The 21,126-nt window shown below is 39.5% G+C and overlaps 1 protein-coding gene across 1 annotated transcript in view; it reads left to right on the forward strand.

The window, feature by feature from the left end:
• The window catches only part of SPOPL (speckle type BTB/POZ protein like), a 65,119-nt gene that overhangs the window by 39,059 nt on the left and 4,934 nt on the right, over positions 1-21,126 (forward strand). The window contains exons 5-10 of the mRNA XM_034785368.1: positions 2,205-2,332; positions 12,417-12,594; positions 12,696-12,751; positions 15,763-15,885; positions 19,999-20,141; positions 20,243-20,296. Of these exons, the coding sequence (XP_034641259.1) occupies positions 2,205-2,332; positions 12,417-12,594; positions 12,696-12,751; positions 15,763-15,885; positions 19,999-20,141; positions 20,243-20,296 (682 nt within the window). The remainder of the gene's footprint in view (positions 1-2,204; positions 2,333-12,416; positions 12,595-12,695; positions 12,752-15,762; positions 15,886-19,998; positions 20,142-20,242; positions 20,297-21,126) is intronic.

Raw genomic sequence — 21,126 nt, forward strand, 5'->3', positions numbered from 1 at the left:
ATATTAACTTCATAAGCAAACTGGAGAAATGTAATCACGATAAAATTACTCTAAGGTGGTTGTGAAACAGATTGAAAGACAGTACTTGAAGTAGTTATCGATGGTTTGCTATTAAACTGAGAGGACATATCTAGTGGGGTCCCACAGGGGTCTGTCCTGGGTTTGGTACTAGTCCATATTTTCCTTACTGTATTAGATAATGAGATAGAGAATATGCTTATAAAATTGGTGGAGAACACCAAGCTGAGGGAGGTTGCACACACTTTGGAGGACAGGTTTAGAGTTCAAAACTACCTTGAAAATTGGAGAATTGGTCAGATATCAACAAGATGAAATTGAAGTGTAAAGTATTATGCATAAGAAGGAAAAATTTCCAGTGCACAGCTGCAGAATGGGATATCACTAGCTAAGAAGTAGTACTGCTGAAAAAGGTCTGGGGTTATAGTGGATCACATATTGAATAAGTCAACAATGTGATGCAGTTGCAAAAAAGGCAAGTATAATTCTGTGTTGTGTTGTATGTAAGACATAGAAGGCAATTGTTATGCTCCACTCAGCACTGCTGAGGCCAGTTCTGGGTGCCATACTTCTAGGAAAAATGTGGACAAATTGGAAAGAGTCCAGAGGAGAGGTTGCATGAGCATGTTGTTGGGGTTCAAGAAATCATGAATTCTAGTCCTTGTTCTATTGATGATTCACTATATAGCTTCTGGCAAGTCACTTGGTTTGTCTGTTTCCCCATATCTGAAATGGGGATTCTAGAGAAAATGTGAAGATGAATAAATGTTTGAGAGACTTTCAGATGCTACAGTGATGAGGACACTAGAAAAGACCATGAAGAAATGAGTAACTTTGTATTCAGTGAAGGATTTCAATATTGTTGCAGTAAACAAGGCATTGGGCAATGAGGAAAGAAATATTGAAAAACTGCCTTATGCACTGAATGGGACAGGGTCTTGTGGGTGGGGGGGAATAGTATGTGATCATGGAATTAAAAACAGTATAATAATGCCCAAGAGGGGAGAATTCAGGTTGTCCATGGAGCCTTATTTATGGCATTTCCTCACTTTCAAGTGCCTGGCTTTCCAATCTAAATAACTTAGGGTGTTTTGGTATGTAATTTTACATACCAAAGGTTTGATTACTAAAACATTTAGGATGTCTGATACCTAAATAAGATCCAGGTAAGCCTTTTTGGCCATAATGTTTACCAAAGTGAATAACATTGGCTTGTATATATACTGATCTTCAGTGTGTTCAGAATGATAACTAATACCAGGGTAAAGTGAAAAGTGGCATTTGGTGGTGTAGGGGTAGAGCTTTCCATGTTTGCGTCTGACTTCAGATCATATGATTGCTTTTCAAACTGCCAGTCCTATAAACTCAATATAGTTATTGAGAGGCAAACAAAGTTCTCTTGTTCATTATTCCCAGTACTACAGGTTCTACACACCATATTGTGCCTTCATTAACTCATTTACACCTGTGCAATCTTTGACCTCAATAGATTTATAATTAAGATTAAAGCTTGCATTACTGTTTTCAAGATTTTGAAAAATTTTCCTGATCCAAAAGGGAGAGACTTGAAATCTTGAAAATTCATGAACCAAAATCTAAAAAATTCAAATGATCAGTTGAGACCTCAAAATCAAAACAACTGCTTTCATTGTTCTATATTTGATCATAAAATAATTTTAAAATATCTAAATGAAAGGTCATTTTGACCTGAAAAACAGAACTTTTTTGTTTTTGTCAAAACAAATTGACAATTTCAAAACTTTTTTTTTTTTAAAATTCACCAAAACCAACCCTTTCTCACAAACAATTTTGCTTTTGAATAATCAGAGTTGTCTGATTGAAATTTTTTTCCCAACCAGCTTGGGCGACTACACAAATTAGCTAGAGAGAAACTATCTAAATGAATAGTCCTTGATTTAGTCCAAAAAATTATTCTAGACAATTCTAGGCAACAATATAGCAAAAATTATTCTGGAGAAGTTTTAAAAACAAAGTAAATATTGTTTAGGATTTTCTAACAAATGACACAATACATGAACTATATTAAACTGACTTTAGTTAAATCAATTTAACTCTTAAGCTTTCTCAGTATTTTTTTTTTTTTTTAAGCTCAGTTACCCCTTATCTTTCTGTTTAACAAATTGTTTTGCTTGAGCATACCTGTTCTGTTTCTTTTCTTTCACCAGAAAGCCAAAGAGCATATCGATTTGTGCAAGGCAAGGATTGGGGTTTTAAAAAATTTATCCGAAGAGATTTTTTACTTGATGAAGCTAATGGTTTGTTACCAGATGACAAGCTTACATTATTTTGTGAGGTATGGTTTTTAATTAATTAAGTTAGCTTTTAAAAATCTAAGCAAAAAGATTCTATTTAATAAAATTATGCACTTTCTTGTAGATATGGTAAATCAGCAAGTTTAAAACCATAAATGTGAATATGGTGTGTTGAGTATTTTCTTCTTTGATATATATGTACTAAATCCCAAAACGGGTGTGATCTTATTACAGTGAACCTATTGGACTTCTCTGAGTGACTAGGGAATGAGCTGTAGAGCGTCTTATACAAAAGGTGGTTGATGCATCCCATAGATGGAAACTCAATCTATTTAGAAGAACAATCAGACTCTTCTCCACTAGCTCAGGAATATATTTGGATCCTAGATTGTTATTACAAAACAAGCTAAATGTCAAGAGGAAACAGTACTACATTCGTAACTAGTATATTTTAGCAAGTTTCTCAAGTAGAATGGACATCAGTTCTTTAATGAATAGCTGTTTTAATTTTTCACCCAGTGGCAAGGTTCCTACAGCAACTTCTGCTCATGAGAGGGAATTTAAAAACTGATATATTTAAATTCTTAAAATCAAACTACTGTAGGTATACTGCTCTGACTTATATTTTGGATTTTAGCCTGAAGGTTAGTTGCATAACTTATTACCTTTATAACATTACAGTGTGAACAGATGTGCAGGTTACTTAAAGCAGAACAGAATAAATACCTGTATACTTAGTGCATATCATGGAGTTAATTTTAGCCTTATGGAGAAACATATGAGGAAATAAAATGTAAATCATAATAAATTATGCCTGTAACCTAAATGGTCTTACTAAAATCCAGTAAAACAGCTTATGACTTTTTAAAAATGGAACCCAGAGAAAACAGTTGTGATCTTAGTGCATCTGGTATTATATATACATTGGCAGGTTATCACTGCTGCCACGGACTGATTAGTGGCTTAGGGGGATGATAGATGCTTTAACTGCTAATAAGTTTGCTTTGATCTGCGTATTTACAGGAAATGTGTAAAATTGTCTTGGCAAGATTACAACTTAATTATATGTCATTATGCTGTGTAGGAAGAATAATTGAAATGTGGCCCCTGAGACTAGATGGTGCAAATATAGTGCATCTTATTTTCACTTAGACAGACAAGTTAAATTAGTTGCATGATGAATTTATTCTGAATACAATTATTTGGTTGATAAAAGCAAATGTAGCAAATACTTGATGGTTATGCAAGGATCCTCATGAGCAATTTTTAAAACCTGCCCAGTATCAAATCATTTACACTGAACTAGCTTTACCTGATAGCGTTTATATTTGAAAATGACTTGCACTACATAATTTTAAAGATAAAATACATATATAATTTTGAACATAGGAGACTTATCTGTTCTATTAAGAAATAGGTATTCCTAACAATAAATTCAAACATATTATTTAATCTCAAAACAAATATTTCTTCTCTATTAAAATTCTCCGCATTTTCAAAATATCATTAGCTAATATTAAGTGTTAGAGATATTCTGCCTCTAAAAGCAGAAAGAAGCATCATATTTAGTAGTTTACAATAAATTTGTTAAAATAACTTCTGGCTTAACACTCAAGCAAAGGCTATGTAATTAAGGTTGAAATCTTGCTTAAACTGCACTTATTCCACTATTCAACTATTTTAGGCTGCTATGTGAAAGACTTTACACTGTTTTGAGGCACTATGACAAAGGAACCCACCTACAAATGACAATTTTTTTTCAACTTTAATTCTGAATCCCTGTTTTTACATCACTTATACACAGGCCTGGAGACGGTTCCCTTTTTGGGAAGGAAGCCCCTGGCCGCAGGTAGATTAGCAGGGTTGCAGTCAAGGAAAGAAGTGGTTGGCACATCCCAGTGCTTCCTTCCCTGTACCTGGTGACCATACAGGAAGTAAGGGGCTGGGTAGCCCGCATCGCCTGCTGGAGTCTTGGTGCTGTGGCTGGGTGGGGAGGCTGTGGGCAGAGCAGCATTGGGGAGGGAGGCTGCAGTGCAGGTATTAAGGCTTTCCTCAGGAAGACAAGGGTGTTTTGGGGCCTGCAGAGCTGCATGGTTGCCCTCCCCACAGCCTCCACTCAAGCTCACAGGGACAAGAATATTGGATGGCTCCATGGGCACTCATGCTCCCCTGTTGCTGCCTCCGACCCAACAGGGAGAGGTGACAAATCTGAGGAGCTGTCCCAGTTTGAGATATCAATAGAATGGATTTTGGAACAAATTGATAAATTAAACAGTTATTAAGTCACGAGGTATTCCCACAAGAGTTCTGAAGGAGCTCAAGTATGAAACTGTAGAACTGCTAAGTGTGGTATGTAACCTATTGCTTAAATCAGCCTCTGTACCAAATTACTGGATGATAGCTAATGTAATTTCGATTTTTTTTTTTTTTTTTTTTTTTTTTTTAAAGGCTCTAGAGGCGATCCTAGCAAGTACAGGACATAAACATAACTTCTGTATCTGGCAAATTGGTTGGAACTATAGTAAAGAACAGAATTATCAGACACCTAGATAAACACAATATGTTGGGGAAGTGTCAACATGGCTTTGGTGAAGCATGATTTCCCTTTACACATCTGCAGCCAGAGAAGACATGTTCCCAGCACTTCCTTCCCTGGACCCCACAAACCTGGCTGTTTCTTATTAATAACTCCTGGATAATGACAACTTTTTTTGCTGGCAACAAAGAGGTTACTAATACAGTAACTCCTCACTTAACGTTAAGTGTCAGAGGGGTAGCCATGTTAGTCTGGATCTATAAAAAGTGACAGAGTTCTGTGGTACCTTATAGACTAACAGACATATTGGAGCATAAGCTTTCGTGGGTGAATACCCATGCATCCGACAAAGTGGGTATTCACCCACAAAAGCTTATGCTCCAATACGTCTGTTAGTCTATAAGATGCCACAGGACTCTTTGGTCTGGTCTATACTACCCGCCTGAATCGGCGGGTAGAAATCGACCTCTTGGGGATCGATTTATCGCGTCCCGTCGGGACGCGACAATCGATCCCCGAATCGGCGCTCTAACTCCACCAGCGGAGGTGATAGTAAGCGCCGCCGACAAAAAGCCGCAGAAGTCGATTTTGCCGCCGTCCTCACAACGGGGTAAGTCGGCTGCAATACGTCGAATTCAGCTACGCTATTCACGTAGCTGAATTTGCGTATCTTAAATCGACTCCGCGCTGTAGTGTAGATGTACCCTTTGTCACTTAACGCTGTAGTTTTGTTCCTGAAAAATGCAACTTTATGCAAAACCATGTTAAGCGAATCCAGTTTCCCCATAAGAATTAATGTAAATAGTGGGGGTTAGGTTCCAGGGAAATTTTTTTGCCAGACAAAAGACATTGTATGCATATACAGTATAAGTTTTTTAAACAATTTTAAACAAACAGTTTAATATTGTACACAGCAATGAATGATTGTGAAGCTTGGTTGAGATGGTGGAGTCAGAGGGTGGGATATTTCCCAGGGAACGCCTTGCTGCTAAATGATGAACTAGCACTCAGCTGAGCTCTCAAGGGTTAATACGCTGTTGTTAATGTAGCCTCACACTCTACAAGGCAGCATGGACTGAAGCAGGAGGGAGGAAACACAATAGATGTAGGGCAGTAGCTGCAAACATTTCCCTGCAAAAACTGAACATGGAGATGAGCCAATGCTATCCAGCTAGAGCACACCACTCCCTCCTCCTGACAGCACATGCACGACTGCACAGGTGCTGACTTTCCAAAGTGCTGGTGTGGTGGGGGGGGAGAATGCATGAGTGAGAGAGACATGCATTGCCCCTTTAACTACGCTGACCGCACTTCAAGTACGTTGCCCTTTTAAGCAGATTAGCCAGTTCAGACAGGAAGCAACAGCTTCCAGCAAGCTCCCTCCTTTCTGTCCCTGAGCCCTGTCCCCCTCCTCTGCTTTGTGGAGAGGGGGTACGGAGCTGGGGGCAGGAGCAGGGGGACATCCTGACATCAGCACCTCTCTTACCCCCACCCCTCCCATCCCAGCAAGCAGGAAGCTCCTGGCAGCAGCTCCAAGGCAGAGGGCAGGGCAGGTGCAGCACGGCAGTGCGGGAGGGACAGCTGGGCAGCTGCTGAGCCATATACCTTACAGGGAATTTAAGGGAGCTGATTGGGGGGGGGAGGGGGCTGCCAGCCCCCCTAGTTCTAATCCCCTTGAGGAGGGGCTGTTCTTCCAGAGACTCCTGCAAGCAGTGGACAAAGCAGGCAGCTGCCAAACGATGTTACAAGGGAGCATTGCGCAACTTTAAATGAGCATGTTCCCTAATTGATCAGCGACGTAACAACGAAACAAAACGTTAACCGGGACGACTTTAAGTGAGGAGTTACTGTAAGTGAATCTACTGTATGCACAGTTTGGAAAAAAAATGAGTAGATACACCTAGCCCTGGTTTTCAGGGGGAATCACTGCACGGGGTTCCAGAACTCCAAGTCAGGGCGGGAGAACTTCACACACTTCTTCCTTCCATGCAGGCTGAAGGGGAATTACTCAGTCTGCCTCAGATTTAATGTAGAGTGCTGCACACATGACTGTCTTTTGTAATATGCTGCCTAGTGTTCCTGTGACCAGCAGGATATGGTGATATGGTTATGATTTCAGTGACAGCAAAGACTGGAGTGCCAAACAACCAAGCAGAGTTATGCTCAGCTGCTTAACAAGCTGAGTCACCACTGACAGGTAGCAGGATGGATAAAGAGCGTGATTTTTAATCAATTTTCAATTTCAATTTATTTTTAAGTTTAACCTTTTTTATTTACATGTTGCTAGTTCTTTACTTTTTTCCCATTTTATACTCTTAAAGTACTAATGTAGATGTATTTATTTCTTTATTATTTATAGAATTTTTAATTTTGTATAGATTTCTTTTCTCCTGAGAAGTTTAGAATTTTAATTGTCTCTCTCTTGTGAAAGAGGCAAGTCCAGGTCCCCATTAACCTCCCACTGTGAGAACAGCAAAAACTCAAACAAAACAAATAGCCCGTGCTATATGTGCAACCAACACCATCCTCTGACACATTGACTCTCGCAAGTCAAGAAACTGAATTGCTTCATTGGGCCACACTCCTCTATCAGGATTGTAGTTTGAAGACAGGGAGACTTGTGCCAGTGAGTCATGTAGGTGCTTTTGAAAATCTTAGTCTGAGGTGCCTAAATACAGGTTTAGGAGAGATAGAATCTTAAAACAACTAAATAAATAAAATCCTGGCCTGTACATCTAAAAAAGGTCATAGTGACTTTCTTTACATATTGAAAGTCTAAATAACTTTTAATTGTTAACATTGGCGCAACTTTGTTTTGAAATGACACAGATTTTATCATTGAGTTCAATAAAAATGCAAATATTTGTGTATTCTTAATTGTAAACCAGCGTAGGCCCACTGAAGTCAATGGGATTATTCCTGTGAGTAACTTTATGTACCTTTTGAAGCGTTTACAGGATTATGGCCTTAATTTTCAATATTACAGGATATTCTACCAGAAATAGAAAATATTCTGTTCAGAATATTTTCAGTATTTTGTTTTTTGCCTATGCTGGTTTTGTAAAATTTAAATAGGAAATTCTACCTTCAGTGGCATTTAAAAAAAAAAAAAAGTTTAATTCATATACATTTATGGTTGCTAATAATAAAGTTGGGAGGTATTGCCAAAATGGAGGAGGACCGGAATATCATACAGGAAGATCTGGATGACCTTGAAAAGTAGAGTGATAGAAATGGGATGAGATTGAATAGTGCAAAGTGCGAGGTCATGCACTTAGGCACTAACAACAAGAATTTTTACTATAAGCTGGGGATTTATCAGTTGGAAGCAGCAGAGAGGAGAAATACCTAGGTATATTGGTTGATTACAGGATAACTATGAGCCACCAATGCGATGCAGCCGTGAAAAATCCTAATGCAATCTTAGGATGCATCCGGCGAGGTATTTCCAGTACAGAGAGAGAAGTGTTAGTACCATTATACAAGGCACTGGTAACACCTCATCTGGAATAGTGTGTGCAATTCTGGTCTCCCATGTTACAAGATTGGCAGAGATCCTAGGGTTATTTTTGTCTTCCTCTACAGCAGTGTTTCTCAACCTGGGGGGGGTCACAGGATGGATTTAGGGGGTCACAAGTGCAGGGCTGGCATTAGGGGGTGGCAAGCAGGGATCCACGCCACAGGGGGCCCTTGAAACTAAGTCACATGCTTCAGCCCCACACGGTGAGGCTCAAGTCAAAGCCTGAGCCAGGGCACAAGCCCAAGCCCTGCAGCCCAGGGCTGGGCATGTAACTTAGCTTCGCAGGGCCTGCTTTGGCCTGGGCAATTGACCTGCTTGCCACCCTCTCATGCCAGTCCTGAGTATTATTCATAATTTACTTAATGATATTTAGGAAGGGGGGTTGCAGTTTTTTCAAGTGTTAGTGTGGGATGGAGGTGGCACAATTTTTTGAGTCCAAAGCGGGGGGAGGGGGGGGGTCGCCAGCACAAAACATTTGAGAAACACTGCTCGGTAGCATAGGGAATGGATCACTTGCAGGTTTAAACTACAGTAGAACCTCAGCATTACAAACACCAGTCACCGAACTGACCGGTCAACCACACACCTCATTTGGAACTGGAAGTATGCAATCAGGCAGCAACAGAGCTGCTCCCCGCCCCCCAACACACACACACACACACACACACACGCACGCAATATAGTCCTGTGTTTAAAAGTAAACCACTTCAAAAAAAAAAAAAAAAAAAGGGAGGGGGGGGGAGTTTAATTAAAAAAAAGATTTGACAAGATAAGGAAACTGTTTCTGTGCTTGTTTCATTTAAATTAAGATGGTTAAAAGCAGCATATTTCTTCTGCATAATAGTTTCAAAGCTGTATTAAGTCAGCGTTCAGTTGGAAACTTATGAAAGAACAACCATAACGTTTTGTTCAGAGTTATGAACATTTCAGAGTTATGAACAGCCTCCATTCCCTACATGTTCAAAACTCTGAGGTTCTAATGTAGTGTAAAATGGTTGAATCTCTGTAACTTGAAGTCTTTAAATCATGATTTGAGGATTTCAGTAATTCAGCCAGAGGTTATGGGTCTGTGACAAGAATGGGTGAGTGAGTTCTGTGGCCTCAATGTGCAGCAGGAGAGACTAGATGATCATGATGATACCTTCTGGCCTTAAACTTTCTCCATTCTTATAGACTCATAAAGAAGGGACTAAGGAAAAAGGGACTGGAGGATGGAAGAGTGGGAGAAGACCAAGATAAACCTCACATAAGAAATGAGTCACGTAGTGGGGATGGTGTGATTGTCGGTGAAAGGGAGAAAGGCTAGGAAATAGATGAAATACTGCTTGGAATCATGTGGACTGTTACCAGATTGCACCATTTATATGCAGATTAGCTGTGGCCCTTCACTTTGTTGCATGTTGCCACTGGTGGTCCTTTCAGTACTAATAAAGCACCATGTGCTGTGTTTTCACTAGGAAAATGTGTGTGTGGCAAATTTCTGCCCTGAAAAGTTTTTAATGGTTAAGTCATAAACTCGTGATAATAAGGATTTATGTGGGGGTGGAGAAAGAAACATAGTTCAGGATTGTTTTAAAACAGCCATAGAAAAAATGCCTATGTAACAGGCATCCAAAACCTGATACTAATCATTATGGCTATAGCAGAGATTATGAAACTTAGCTTTTGGAGTCAGTATGTAATATTTAAGTAGCTAATTCATTATCCCTTACTGTAATAAAATGTGTAGCCTAACATGTTAAAATCGTGTAGATGTAAAAATTATATAATATCCTGTTCACTTAAGCTAACATCATAAACTTTTTCTGGATCGTGATCTAGATCACCTAGGTACTTGTATGGACTTTCTTATCATAATGTCAGAGTATCACCATCTTTAATGTTTTTATCATCTCAACATCCCTGTGAGATAGGAAAGTACTATTGTACCCCATTTTACAGAGGGGGAAATGAAGCAGAGGGACATGCTTAGGTCTTGAATACCTACAGAGCCATGGCTGGCATGCCTGTATGGACAGAGCCCTCTTGTGTAGATACAGTGTAAGCCAGCAGAAAGAGTTCTGCTAGCATAGCTACATCACCTTCCTGAACGACTTTAGCTATGCCAACAGAAACACACTTCTGCTAGTATAGTTGCATCTACTGTGAGGGTGGCCAGTTAGGGTGTGTGAGGTGTGCCTCCTCGCACTGTAGCCTGACAACTAAACTGGCAGCATTTTTGTAATATAGACCCAGGCCTCAGGGAATTGCCCAAAGTCACACATGAAGTCTGTGATGAAGTAGGGAATTGAACCCAAGTTCTACATTAGTGTTTTAACCACTGGATCATCCTTCCTTTCCTTATCTGACATTTGGACTGCTCAGATGAAGTTTAGATTATTCAACTCAGACATGTCCATGGGGCTTGGTCACATCCATCTGCCTTTGTACCATATTCTATGGCTCTAGAGATCCAAACAGAGCAGTCAGTTGAGTGCTCTCACCTTATCTATTCCACTTCAACATTTCTATAGCTTAGTTTGGAGAATCACTGATCAAGATCCTTTAGCTCAATGTTTCTCAACCTTTTTGATACCAGGGACCAGCGTGCTGCCTTCCTAAACTGTGTCAAGGAGATCTCAGGGACCGGCACCAGTCCAGTGTTTCTCAGCACTGCTTTGGCTCACTCTCTACTCTCCTTTAGGGAGCTTAATTTCCAGGCATTTGTCACCAGATCAGACCCCCTGCTGAGCTGTTTCTCATTTGTTCCCCATCACCATAGAGCAAAAAGATGGTGGTCAGTCTGTGAGCAGACTCTCAAGGTATGTCTACGCTTCAATTAAAAACTTGTGGCTGGTTCATGCCAGCTGGCTCAGGCTTGGGCTAAGGGGCTGTTTCATTGTGGTGTAGACGTTGGGGCTTGGGCCGCAGCCTGTGTTCTAGGACTCTGCCACCTCACAGGGTCCTTAGAGCCTAGGCTGCAGCCCGACCCCAAGTGTCTGCTCTGGAATTAAACAGCCCCTATAGCCTGATCCCTGCGAGCCAGAGTCAGCTGACATGGGCCAGCGGCAGGTTTTTAGTTGCAGTGTAGACATACCCTGAAAACACATCAGAAGAACTCCACTACTATCTTCCCATTCCTTCCCAAAGACGACAAAAGCCGGCAAAATACAGGGAGAAAAGTCAAGAACCACTTCAGATGCACATCTTTCACAATCTTCTTTGTTTAATTTAATTTAAAACCAAATTTCATATCTTAGACACAAACATTTGAGTTTACATGGTGCCTCGATGCTACATTATAGACTCATTTTTTTCTAGAAGAACCACTTTTAAACTTTTTAAGAGGAAAGTGTCCACATTTAATTTGTGCCCCAGTGGGCAAAGGCAAAGTGAATAAATGAAGGGGCTTTATTTTACTGGTACCTAGTTCATTTGCTTTATCAGTCTACCATTTTAAATAAAGTTGTATAAGTTCATTTTGACTAATTGGGGTAATTTACTGATAAGAACTACCCACGATCACTTTTATGAAACTCTGCTTTTTCTCTGCTCACATAATCAGTTTAGATTTAGTAAAGGGAGAGCCTTTAAGTGTTGTTGGTTTACGAATATGTGTTCTGTTTCTCAGGTGTGTGAAGGGTCTTATATTTTGTTGATTTGTTTCTGAAATAGCAATAATTTTTAATTAAAGATTCCATTTCTCTCCCAAGCATAGTGCCTGCCTTTGATTTAATCTCTGGCCTTTTTATCATGCTGTTTGTGGCATCATGCTCTTGATTTTTGTCTTGGTCAGATAAGTATGCTAAATGAACAAATGTTTGTATAATTGAAAAGAAAAAGCTTATTTCTCTTACACTTCTTAAAAGGTTTGTTTCTTTGGCTCTAGTATTGTTTCATAAAACCTAGACACTCTGAAATGTAGTCTTTCCCACTATTGCATTTTCACTGGTTTAGGGCTGTGGGTGAGAGACAGAAGCACCAAACATATTTTTGCTTTGTCTAAGAATTACTCAAGTTATAGTGTAGGTGCTATAATTTAATGATTCAGTTATGAAGGAGTTTCTGTCTTACTGTGATTTTCTGTTAGGTAAGCGTGGTCCAAGACTCAGTAAATATATCAGGACAGTCTAATACAAACACTTTGAAGGTACCTGAATGTCGACTAGCAGAAGATTTAGGGAATCTCTGGGAAACCACAAGATTTACAGATTGCAGTTTTTATGTAGGAGGACAAGAATTCAAAGCTCATAAGTCTGTCCTTGCAGGTACTTTTTTACTTTTGTATTGTAACATTTTTGTTTTATTAAATAAAAATGTTAAAATCCAGCTATTTAATTGTATTTAATGCTTAATTCTTTTGCTACAGCTCGTTCACCAGTTTTTAATGCAATGTTTGAACATGAAATGGAAGAAAGCAAAAAGGTAAGCGTGACTGAAAGTTTAAGGTGCTACTCTCGTTCTGATTCCAAAGAAAAAGAAAAACTTATAGAAAACTCAATTGTACTTCATGGATTGATAAAGATAAAAGTGAGTGCTTAACATGGAAAAGTTTTATGTCAATCAGATTAATATCTCAAGGTGTCATTGACTTGACGCCACCCTATGTCAGTAACTCAAGCTATCTTGAGCCACATTACGAAATTACACTTGAGCGGCTCTGTCCATGCTGGTGCTGCACTCATCTTTGTGTGACGCTAAGACTTTTGGGGCGTATCCCCTGGTTTTTTGTGCTGCAGTAAGATGAGCCACTCAGATTTTCACAATTCATTGGGAAAACTCAGTCTGTCGTTTCTGAGCACAAAAGGAGAATTGTGGTAAAATACTGCAGAACTAGTGGCATTCAAGTGGAGCTACACCACCTCCACACTAGCGTAGTTGTATTAGCAGCTGGCAAGTTGCACGCCCGTCAGCTGTAGCCTGTACCACTTATGAGCCAGCCAACTAGAGTGAAAAGCTCCACCGCACTTGAGTTAAGGGATTTTATGTGTACATGACTAGAGTTAGGGTTAGAGTTGTAACTCAAATTAACTTCGCAGTGAAGCCTTGAGAGAGACTGAGATCCTTCTGTTCAACCACAGATTCCACAAACACTTCACGCATACAACTGGTCTACAGGGATAGTAGTTTAATCAGTCCAGACTGCTTCGTGCTCTTTATATCTCCTGTAGCGAGGAGCCATCTATCTATATAGTGGAAAAGAATACTTCAAATTCTAGCAATTTCTCTAATACCATAGAATTGGGGAGCTAGTGCAGAATAGGTAACTGTACTGCTTGCTCTGACTGGGTTTGGACTAGCTTTGCAAGCACCGGTTCTAAAAGCATTGAGGTAAATCAGTGCCACTTCATGCAAACTGGATCCGTTCTCCTCTTGGTTAGTGAAAGCTAGCTCTCAGTGGTTGGGGCCACTGCGTGAATGTCATCACCTCCTTAAGAGAGAGAGGGCAACCTAACAAATTTTGAAAATCTAGGAAGGACATACATTCTCAAGAAACAATCACATGCTAGTTATCCCAAAATCTCTTAATCTCTGCTCCTTGGGCATGGTGATCACGTAGATAATGGCTAAACTATTCCAGTTGTACCTTAGCTGTAACATCATCTTGGAGCCCTTCTAGTCCCTATTAGATCTGGAGATGACACTCATCTGAATTGTTCTAGACGTGAACCTGTGTATTCCGTAGTTCTGCAGCTATAGAACTTGCCATGGATTTCAGCCCTTGGTTCTCTTTCTAGCCTTTATAACATTGAAAATATGAACAAAGCATAAAACGGTGCAGTATTTTCTTCCTGGGTTTGCAGACTACCCTTCATCACAATTAGTGACCTATGAACTCGATTTCATGGCCCAAAATTTTGTATCTTTCCAAGATGACATGGAATTCCACATTTTGCTGCATTCAGGTGTCTGAAAGGCTTTTTTTCTGTCTCTGTTGGGACTTCCTGCAGCTCTCCAGTTTTCACCATGGGAGGGTGTTAATTGGATTACAGGGCATGCTCTCTAGCCTGTTCCATGTAGCTAGGCAGCAGCAAGATAGACTTGCAGCCAAGGAGCATAGGGAACCCTAAATGTAGGTTGGACAGCTGGACTGGCTGGCGAATACCACAGCAGCTCAAGCCTGTTGACTTCAAAAACCGAGCTGGTGTAGTTGGTTGCAAGCTTCCTTCTTCCTTAGCATACATGGGAAGTAAGATTTTGAGGCAGGCCACCTGGATAACAAAGTGAAAGCCCCTGGATCACCTGCAGAACCTAGCAAAAAAATAAAAATAAAACCATAGTTGAATATCACTAACTAATTTTAATGTTCATGAGGATTTTCAACTAAACCATCATTGGGTGTGTTTGGGGAGTGAGAAATGGAATATGAAGTGCATTTTATGAAGATACGAGTTACATTCTGTGGCAATATTAGGGTGGCTTGCAACAGAATTTTGTCCCATTGAGCCTTGGTGAACATGAGTCTGATTATAGGGCTATGCACAGCTCAAACATATATGCGTATGTATTAACTCTGTTCTTAACAGTGTGCTGCTAAGAGCTTGCATGGTGCAGCAGCAGTAGGTGGAATTTCATTAATGTGGATTCATGCTTTGCTCTTGGTTAGATCGCAAAGGATTTTTAATGGGCAATTCTCACTTTCACTGAAAGTTCTCACCTGGAGTCCTGCAGGGTACAATGATGTTTCCTCTTGTAAGTGAATCCCACATGTGAGGAGGACCCTGTACTAAAAACTACAGCTGCTTCAAAATGCATAATGGCCTTTCCAATTCTGTATCCATTTCAAGATCCTGATCCTTGTCTTTTTACAGCCTGTGCCTCAATACCCTATGCTACTGCAACAGCTGTATTTAGGGATGCTGATGAAATTCAGGTTCTAACTTGCAAAGACCAGGGCCAGGCGTTTCTTAATGGAGGGCCCTAAACTGTGGGATTCAGGTGAGGTACAAATACAATCTTTGCCAGGCCTCCTTTAAGAATCACTTGCAGAACAAATTGGCCCTATTAAATGGAAAAAATTAAGGCTCACTCTTCTCTTTGCTGCTGGCTAACTTTTTGCTCTCTCCAATACTTGTAATCTCTGCGGTTCAAAGGAATGTTGATGGATTTAAATCCAGGCCAGGATGTATTTTTAAAAACTCCATAGACCATATTTAGAATTCTCTGTATATACTTTTGCACTGCAGATTCCATACAAATCCAGCCACATCTAAAAGGTTCTGTGATGTCCGTCTGACTAACTGATAAAGCTGCTGGCAAAAGAGGAGCTTGACTATAGGTCTATAGTTGAATCTAGAAGTGCCAACTTAACCTTGTAAGGTTCTATATGATGGATATGAAATAAAAACTTGTAGTACGCAAACCAGGTGATCTTAAATTTTTACTCCAAAATTTATAGATTTTATGGTTTTCCTTTTTTTGTTTTTATTCAACAGAATCGTGTAGAAATAAATGATGTAGACCCTGAGGTTTTTAAAGAAATGATGAGATTCATTTACACAGGGAAAGCACCAAACCTTGACAAAATGGCTGACAACTTGTTGGCAGCTGCAGACAAAGTAAGTAATTAGCTCTTAAAGTCCTCAGAATTGTTGTTTTAGAAATCCCTGTTCTAAGCATGTATATTTTGAGTTGTTTAAATACTACCACAATTGATGTCTCAGAAAAATAAACAGATGCACCAACAGATATAAGAAATAGATTGACTTGGAGGGAGGGAGACAGTTTTTTGAATGGTGGGAAGATTAGAAATATATAAAACCTTCCATGGCTGCTAGGAGTATGTACTACCAAGATTTTTCCAAGAAATTGGGGGAGCATTAAATATCCTTAGAAAATCAGTATTGACAAAAGTGTGTCCTTGATCTTTGTATTATGAGCCAAGGTAAATAACAGGGCTTTAATGACTACCTTCTCTAAACCATTACTACTTCCTTAACTTTGTCATCTTTCTGTCTTATTATCCTAAATAATTCTAATCTGTCCTTGTACTTAATTCTTGCCTTTAAATATTTACCCTTTAAGCCTTTATTTTCACTGTTCCTCTGAAATGTTCCTTCTTCTGTTCTGCCCTTCTTGAAATGGGGGACTTTAAACAACAACACAGTATTCAAGGTGTTGGCATACCACTTCATATTTTAACATACTATTCCAAAATCTTTTAAAAATACTGTACAAATGTAATATCTTCTTTGCTCTTTCCACTGCTGTTGCACATTGAGCTGAAATGTCATCTAGCTGTCCACTATGAAGTTTTAGTTGTTTTCTTCTAAGTGGGTATAGCTAATTAAAAAGCCAGCCATATGTGAACTGTTCGCTTTGTTCCTTTCAAGGTGCATTACCTTAGACTTGTCTACATTTTATATGTTGTCATGCCCAATAATATAGCTCTGTTACCAGGTCCCTCATCATCTGTTTGGCTGACTTTGCATAAAGACTCCTACTAGGTTAGAGAAGCAGATTTTTTCTTATATGGAATCTGTACTGGTTTGTTTATTATATTATACTAACCTGAAATTATATCTTGAAGTAATTTTCCTAGTACTGAAGTAAAGTTTGTGGCTCCCATGATCAACCCTAGCACCTTCTTTAACATACATACAGCACTGACTTGGCTAAATTTGTCAAAAACTTAATTCTTAAATTCCTTCTGAACTATTGGATTAGTGCTCTCCAGGCTTTGATGTAGTAGTTTAGGTCTCTTCTCATACCTCTCTCTGACAGTGCCTCATCTTCAAGATCTCATTGAGTTTGAGACAGATGTTAAAGGCACTCAAGAGTGGAGAGAACTGGAAAAGTAGTGTTTCTGTATGAATGAAGACTTTTATCGAAGGCATGATTGCTAAATACAGAGAATGTAATAACTAGAAACTGCCAAAGGCTCCTTGCTCTGCCTTTCTCATGAATGAAAAATAATAGTCTGGAAAAAATAGTTCTGCAATGTTACAAAAGCAACTCTATTAAACATCTATCTTGTCTGCTAGGGATGGCTTTATCATAACTGGCTTTTATTTATATAATCCAAATAGAAGCACCCTAGAGAACAGTACAACAATACATCTAAAATAAAAATAATGTGGTCTGAGAATAGAAAAATTTGGCTAAGAAATAAAGCAGTGGAGTTTTCCTTTGTCTTGTTCAGATATTTATTAATATAAATAAAATGCAAATAAAAAGTAACACATACATGTGGCAGCATCAATATCTTGTGCAGCGATTGTTTCTAAATTTGTCATGGAGACTTTGGAATTACTTATACAAATGATGGATTCTAAAGTAACTAACAATACAGAAAAAAGATCTGGGCGGTGTTATGTACAGCTTAATGAACACCTGCTCAGTGTGCAGCAGTGGTCAAAAAGTAAACTGTTAAGATGTATACTATACCAAAGAGAATACACATAATGATTCCTTTACATATCAATAGCATACCTTTACCTAGATTGCTGGGTTCAGTTCTGGTCACCCTATCTCAAGAATATAGCAGATATGTGAGAGGTACAGAAATGGGAAAACTAAATGATGTGAGGCATGGAAAAAATTCTGTATTATGCGACTCAAGTTAAGGACAGATTGTGATCTTTATTTACATAGTACCTATAACAATTTCTCCCTGAAAGAAATGGTTGGGGTTATTATAAAGGTATACAAAAAAGAAAGCTTTCGATGGGAAAATTAGGTACTCCTTATTCGCCCTTTACTTTGTACAAGAATTATTGAACATTTAATGAAATACAACAAATTTATAACTGACCAGAGCTTTTTTTGGACTCATGTATACCTTTGTAACTTATTGCCACAGTATACCATTGAGGTAAGAGGTCAGGAGGAGTTTAAAAGATGTATATGTCTAATAATGCAATTATGGATGTTCTGTCTTGGGAATAAGCAAATCACTGGCAGGGATTAGGAAGAACCTTCCCCTCCAGTGGAATTTTACATAATTTTCCTCTGAGGTTTCTTGCACTTTAATCTGAAATTTCTGGGACTGGACACTGTCAAATATTTTACTGGATTATTGAGCCAGTGGTCTGATCTGATATTCCAGTTCCTATAATCTTACTATTTAAATAATATTAATAATATTTATGGCTTCTCTTCAGCTTTTCTTCATGTTAGTACAGTGGGAAGGATGGAGTAAATGAACTTTAAGTTAGCAGTTAATTCTCCTGTGAGGTTTCAAAGTAGCAGCCGTGTTAGTCTGTATCAGCAAAAAGAATGTTTTTGAAGCTTTTCTGTTGCAAAATTGCCACCTTAACGTATGTCAGTGAGCGATTAGAGAGGTTGAAGTGTTCTCCTACTGGTTTTTGAATGTTATGATTCCTGATGTCAGATTTGTGTCCGTTTATTCTTTTGCGTAGAGACTGTCCGGTTTGGCCAATGTACACGATCCATTGTCTACAGCCAAGTTCTAAGATACAACCACATTTGTTCCAATCCCTCAGACAGAGACAAACACCTACAAGATCTCTATCAAGCATTCTTAAAACTACAGTACCCACCTGCTGAAGTGAAAAAACAGATTGACAGAGCCAGACGAGTACCCAGAAGTCAGCTACTACAGGACAGGTCCGACAAAGAAAATAACAGAACGCCGCTAGCCGTCACTTTCAGCCCCCAATTAAAACCTCTCCAGCGCATCATCAAAGATCTACAACCTATCCTGAAAGATGATCCCTCACTCTCTCAGGTCTTGGGAGACGGACCTGTCCTCGCTTACAGACAGCCCCCCAACCTGAAGCAAATACTCACTAGCAACCACACACCATACAACAAAAACACTAACCCAGGAACCTATCTTTGCAACAAACCCCGCTGCCAACTCTGTCCATACATCTATTCAAGTGACACCATCATAGGACTTAATCACATCAGCCATGCCATCAGGGGCTCGTTCACCTGCACATCTACCAATGTGATATATACCATCAGGTGCCAGCAGTGCCCCTCTGCCATGCACATTGGCCAAACCGGACAGTCTCTACGCAAAAGAATAAACGGACACAAATCGGACATCAGGAATCATAACATTCAAAAACCAGTAGGAGAACACTTCAACCTCTCTAATCGCTCACTGACATACGTTAAGGTGGCAATTTTGCAACAGAAAAGCTTCAAAAACAGACTCCAACGAGAAGCTGCTGAACTTGAATTAATATGCAAACTAGATACCATTAACTTAGGTTTGAACAGAGACTGGGAATGGCTCGGTCATTAAACTAATTGAATCTATTTCCCCATGTTAAAGTATCCTCACACCTTTATGTCAACTGTCCGAAATGGGCCATCTTGATTATCACTTCAAAAGTTTTTCTCCCCTGCTGATAATAGCTTCTCTTAATTAATTAGCCTCTTACAGTTGGTATGGGTACTTCCACCTTTTCATGTTCTCTGTATGTGTAAATATCTTCTTAGTGTCTGTTCCATTCTATGCATCCGATGAAGTGGGCTGTAGCCCACGAAAGCTTATGCTCAAATAAATTTGTTAGTCTCTAAGATGCCACAAGAACTCCTGTTCTTTTTCCTGTGAGGGACACTAGTCAATCATCAGGAATGATGCTAAGCACTTCACAGGATTGGGGCAAATTGTTTTTTAGATTTGTTATACTTTACAGATTACAGCAGAAAGAATAAGTGTGAAGAATGATTAGTATAGTTTTTTCTTTCATTAGTATGCCCTGGAACGGCTGAAGGTCATGTGTGAAGAGGCACTCTGTAGTAACCTCTCAGTAGAAAACGTTGCTGACATTCTTATCCTCGCAGATTTGCACAGCGCAGAACAGTTGAAAGCACAAGCAATAGATTTTATTAACAGGCAAGTAATGTTCCTTTATTACACCTGAAATAATGCCTTAAATATCTGTACTTAAATATCCCTTCCTTCTAAATGTTTTTGTATAACTTCCCCTGTCATAGGTGCAGTGTTCTTAGACAACTTGGGTGTAAAGATGGGAAAAACTGGAATAGCAAGTAAGTAAAATGATTTACAGAGTTTAAAGTTACCTTTTCCTACACAGGAGTACATCCCAAATTACCCACTAGTATGAGAGAGCCAGACTCTGCTTTGACTGCCAGGGGAGTAAAGACGAACCCGCTATAGTCTGTTCAGCAGTGGAGGGCGTCCTTTGTAAACATCGATGCCACCTTCATTCTCACATGATTGAGATAATTGCTGATTGCAAGTGAAGTAAAGCTGCTGCAACAGTAGCCTTGCTTTCTGGGAGATACTTCCCCACAGTTTTTCCCCCACTTTACTTTCCCTTCCACAAAGGAAAAGAGGTGAGGCTAGTCTGCCTCTGCCAGAAGATAACAGCAGCCAACATTAGCTTTTACTCACTCACTTCGGTTCAGTTTGCTGCTGTGGGGAGCAATGAGAGAGCAGCAGCAAACTGTGCAAACGCATCTTTTCCTCCCTTTATATATAGGCCTGCCAAGTTTCTCTTTGTGCCCAGGGAGGCTGCAGCAAAGTAAGAGGCCCTAGGTGAGGGGGGGAGGGGGGCTGCTATTTTGTATTATGACAGTGTACAAAGGCCCCAGCCAGGATCAGGACTCTCTTGTATTAGGCACTCTGCAAATACACAGGCAGACATAAAGACTTCTCATTCTAATATGAAAGAAGAGGCAACAAATAAGTGAGATAAGCAGTAGGGGGAGGGAGAAATAAGGTGACAAACATATTTCCAGTGCTGGGCATCCGTATAAGAACCTAGATCGATAAGGTCACACAGGTAACTAGGTTAGCTAGGTTAACATAATTTGACTATTCCAAATCATTTAGAAAGGTAACTTTAAAAACAAAG

Source organism: Trachemys scripta, chromosome 11, assembly GCF_013100865.1.
Source record: "Trachemys scripta elegans isolate TJP31775 chromosome 11, CAS_Tse_1.0, whole genome shotgun sequence".
NCBI lineage: Eukaryota > Metazoa > Chordata > Testudines > Emydidae > Trachemys > Trachemys scripta.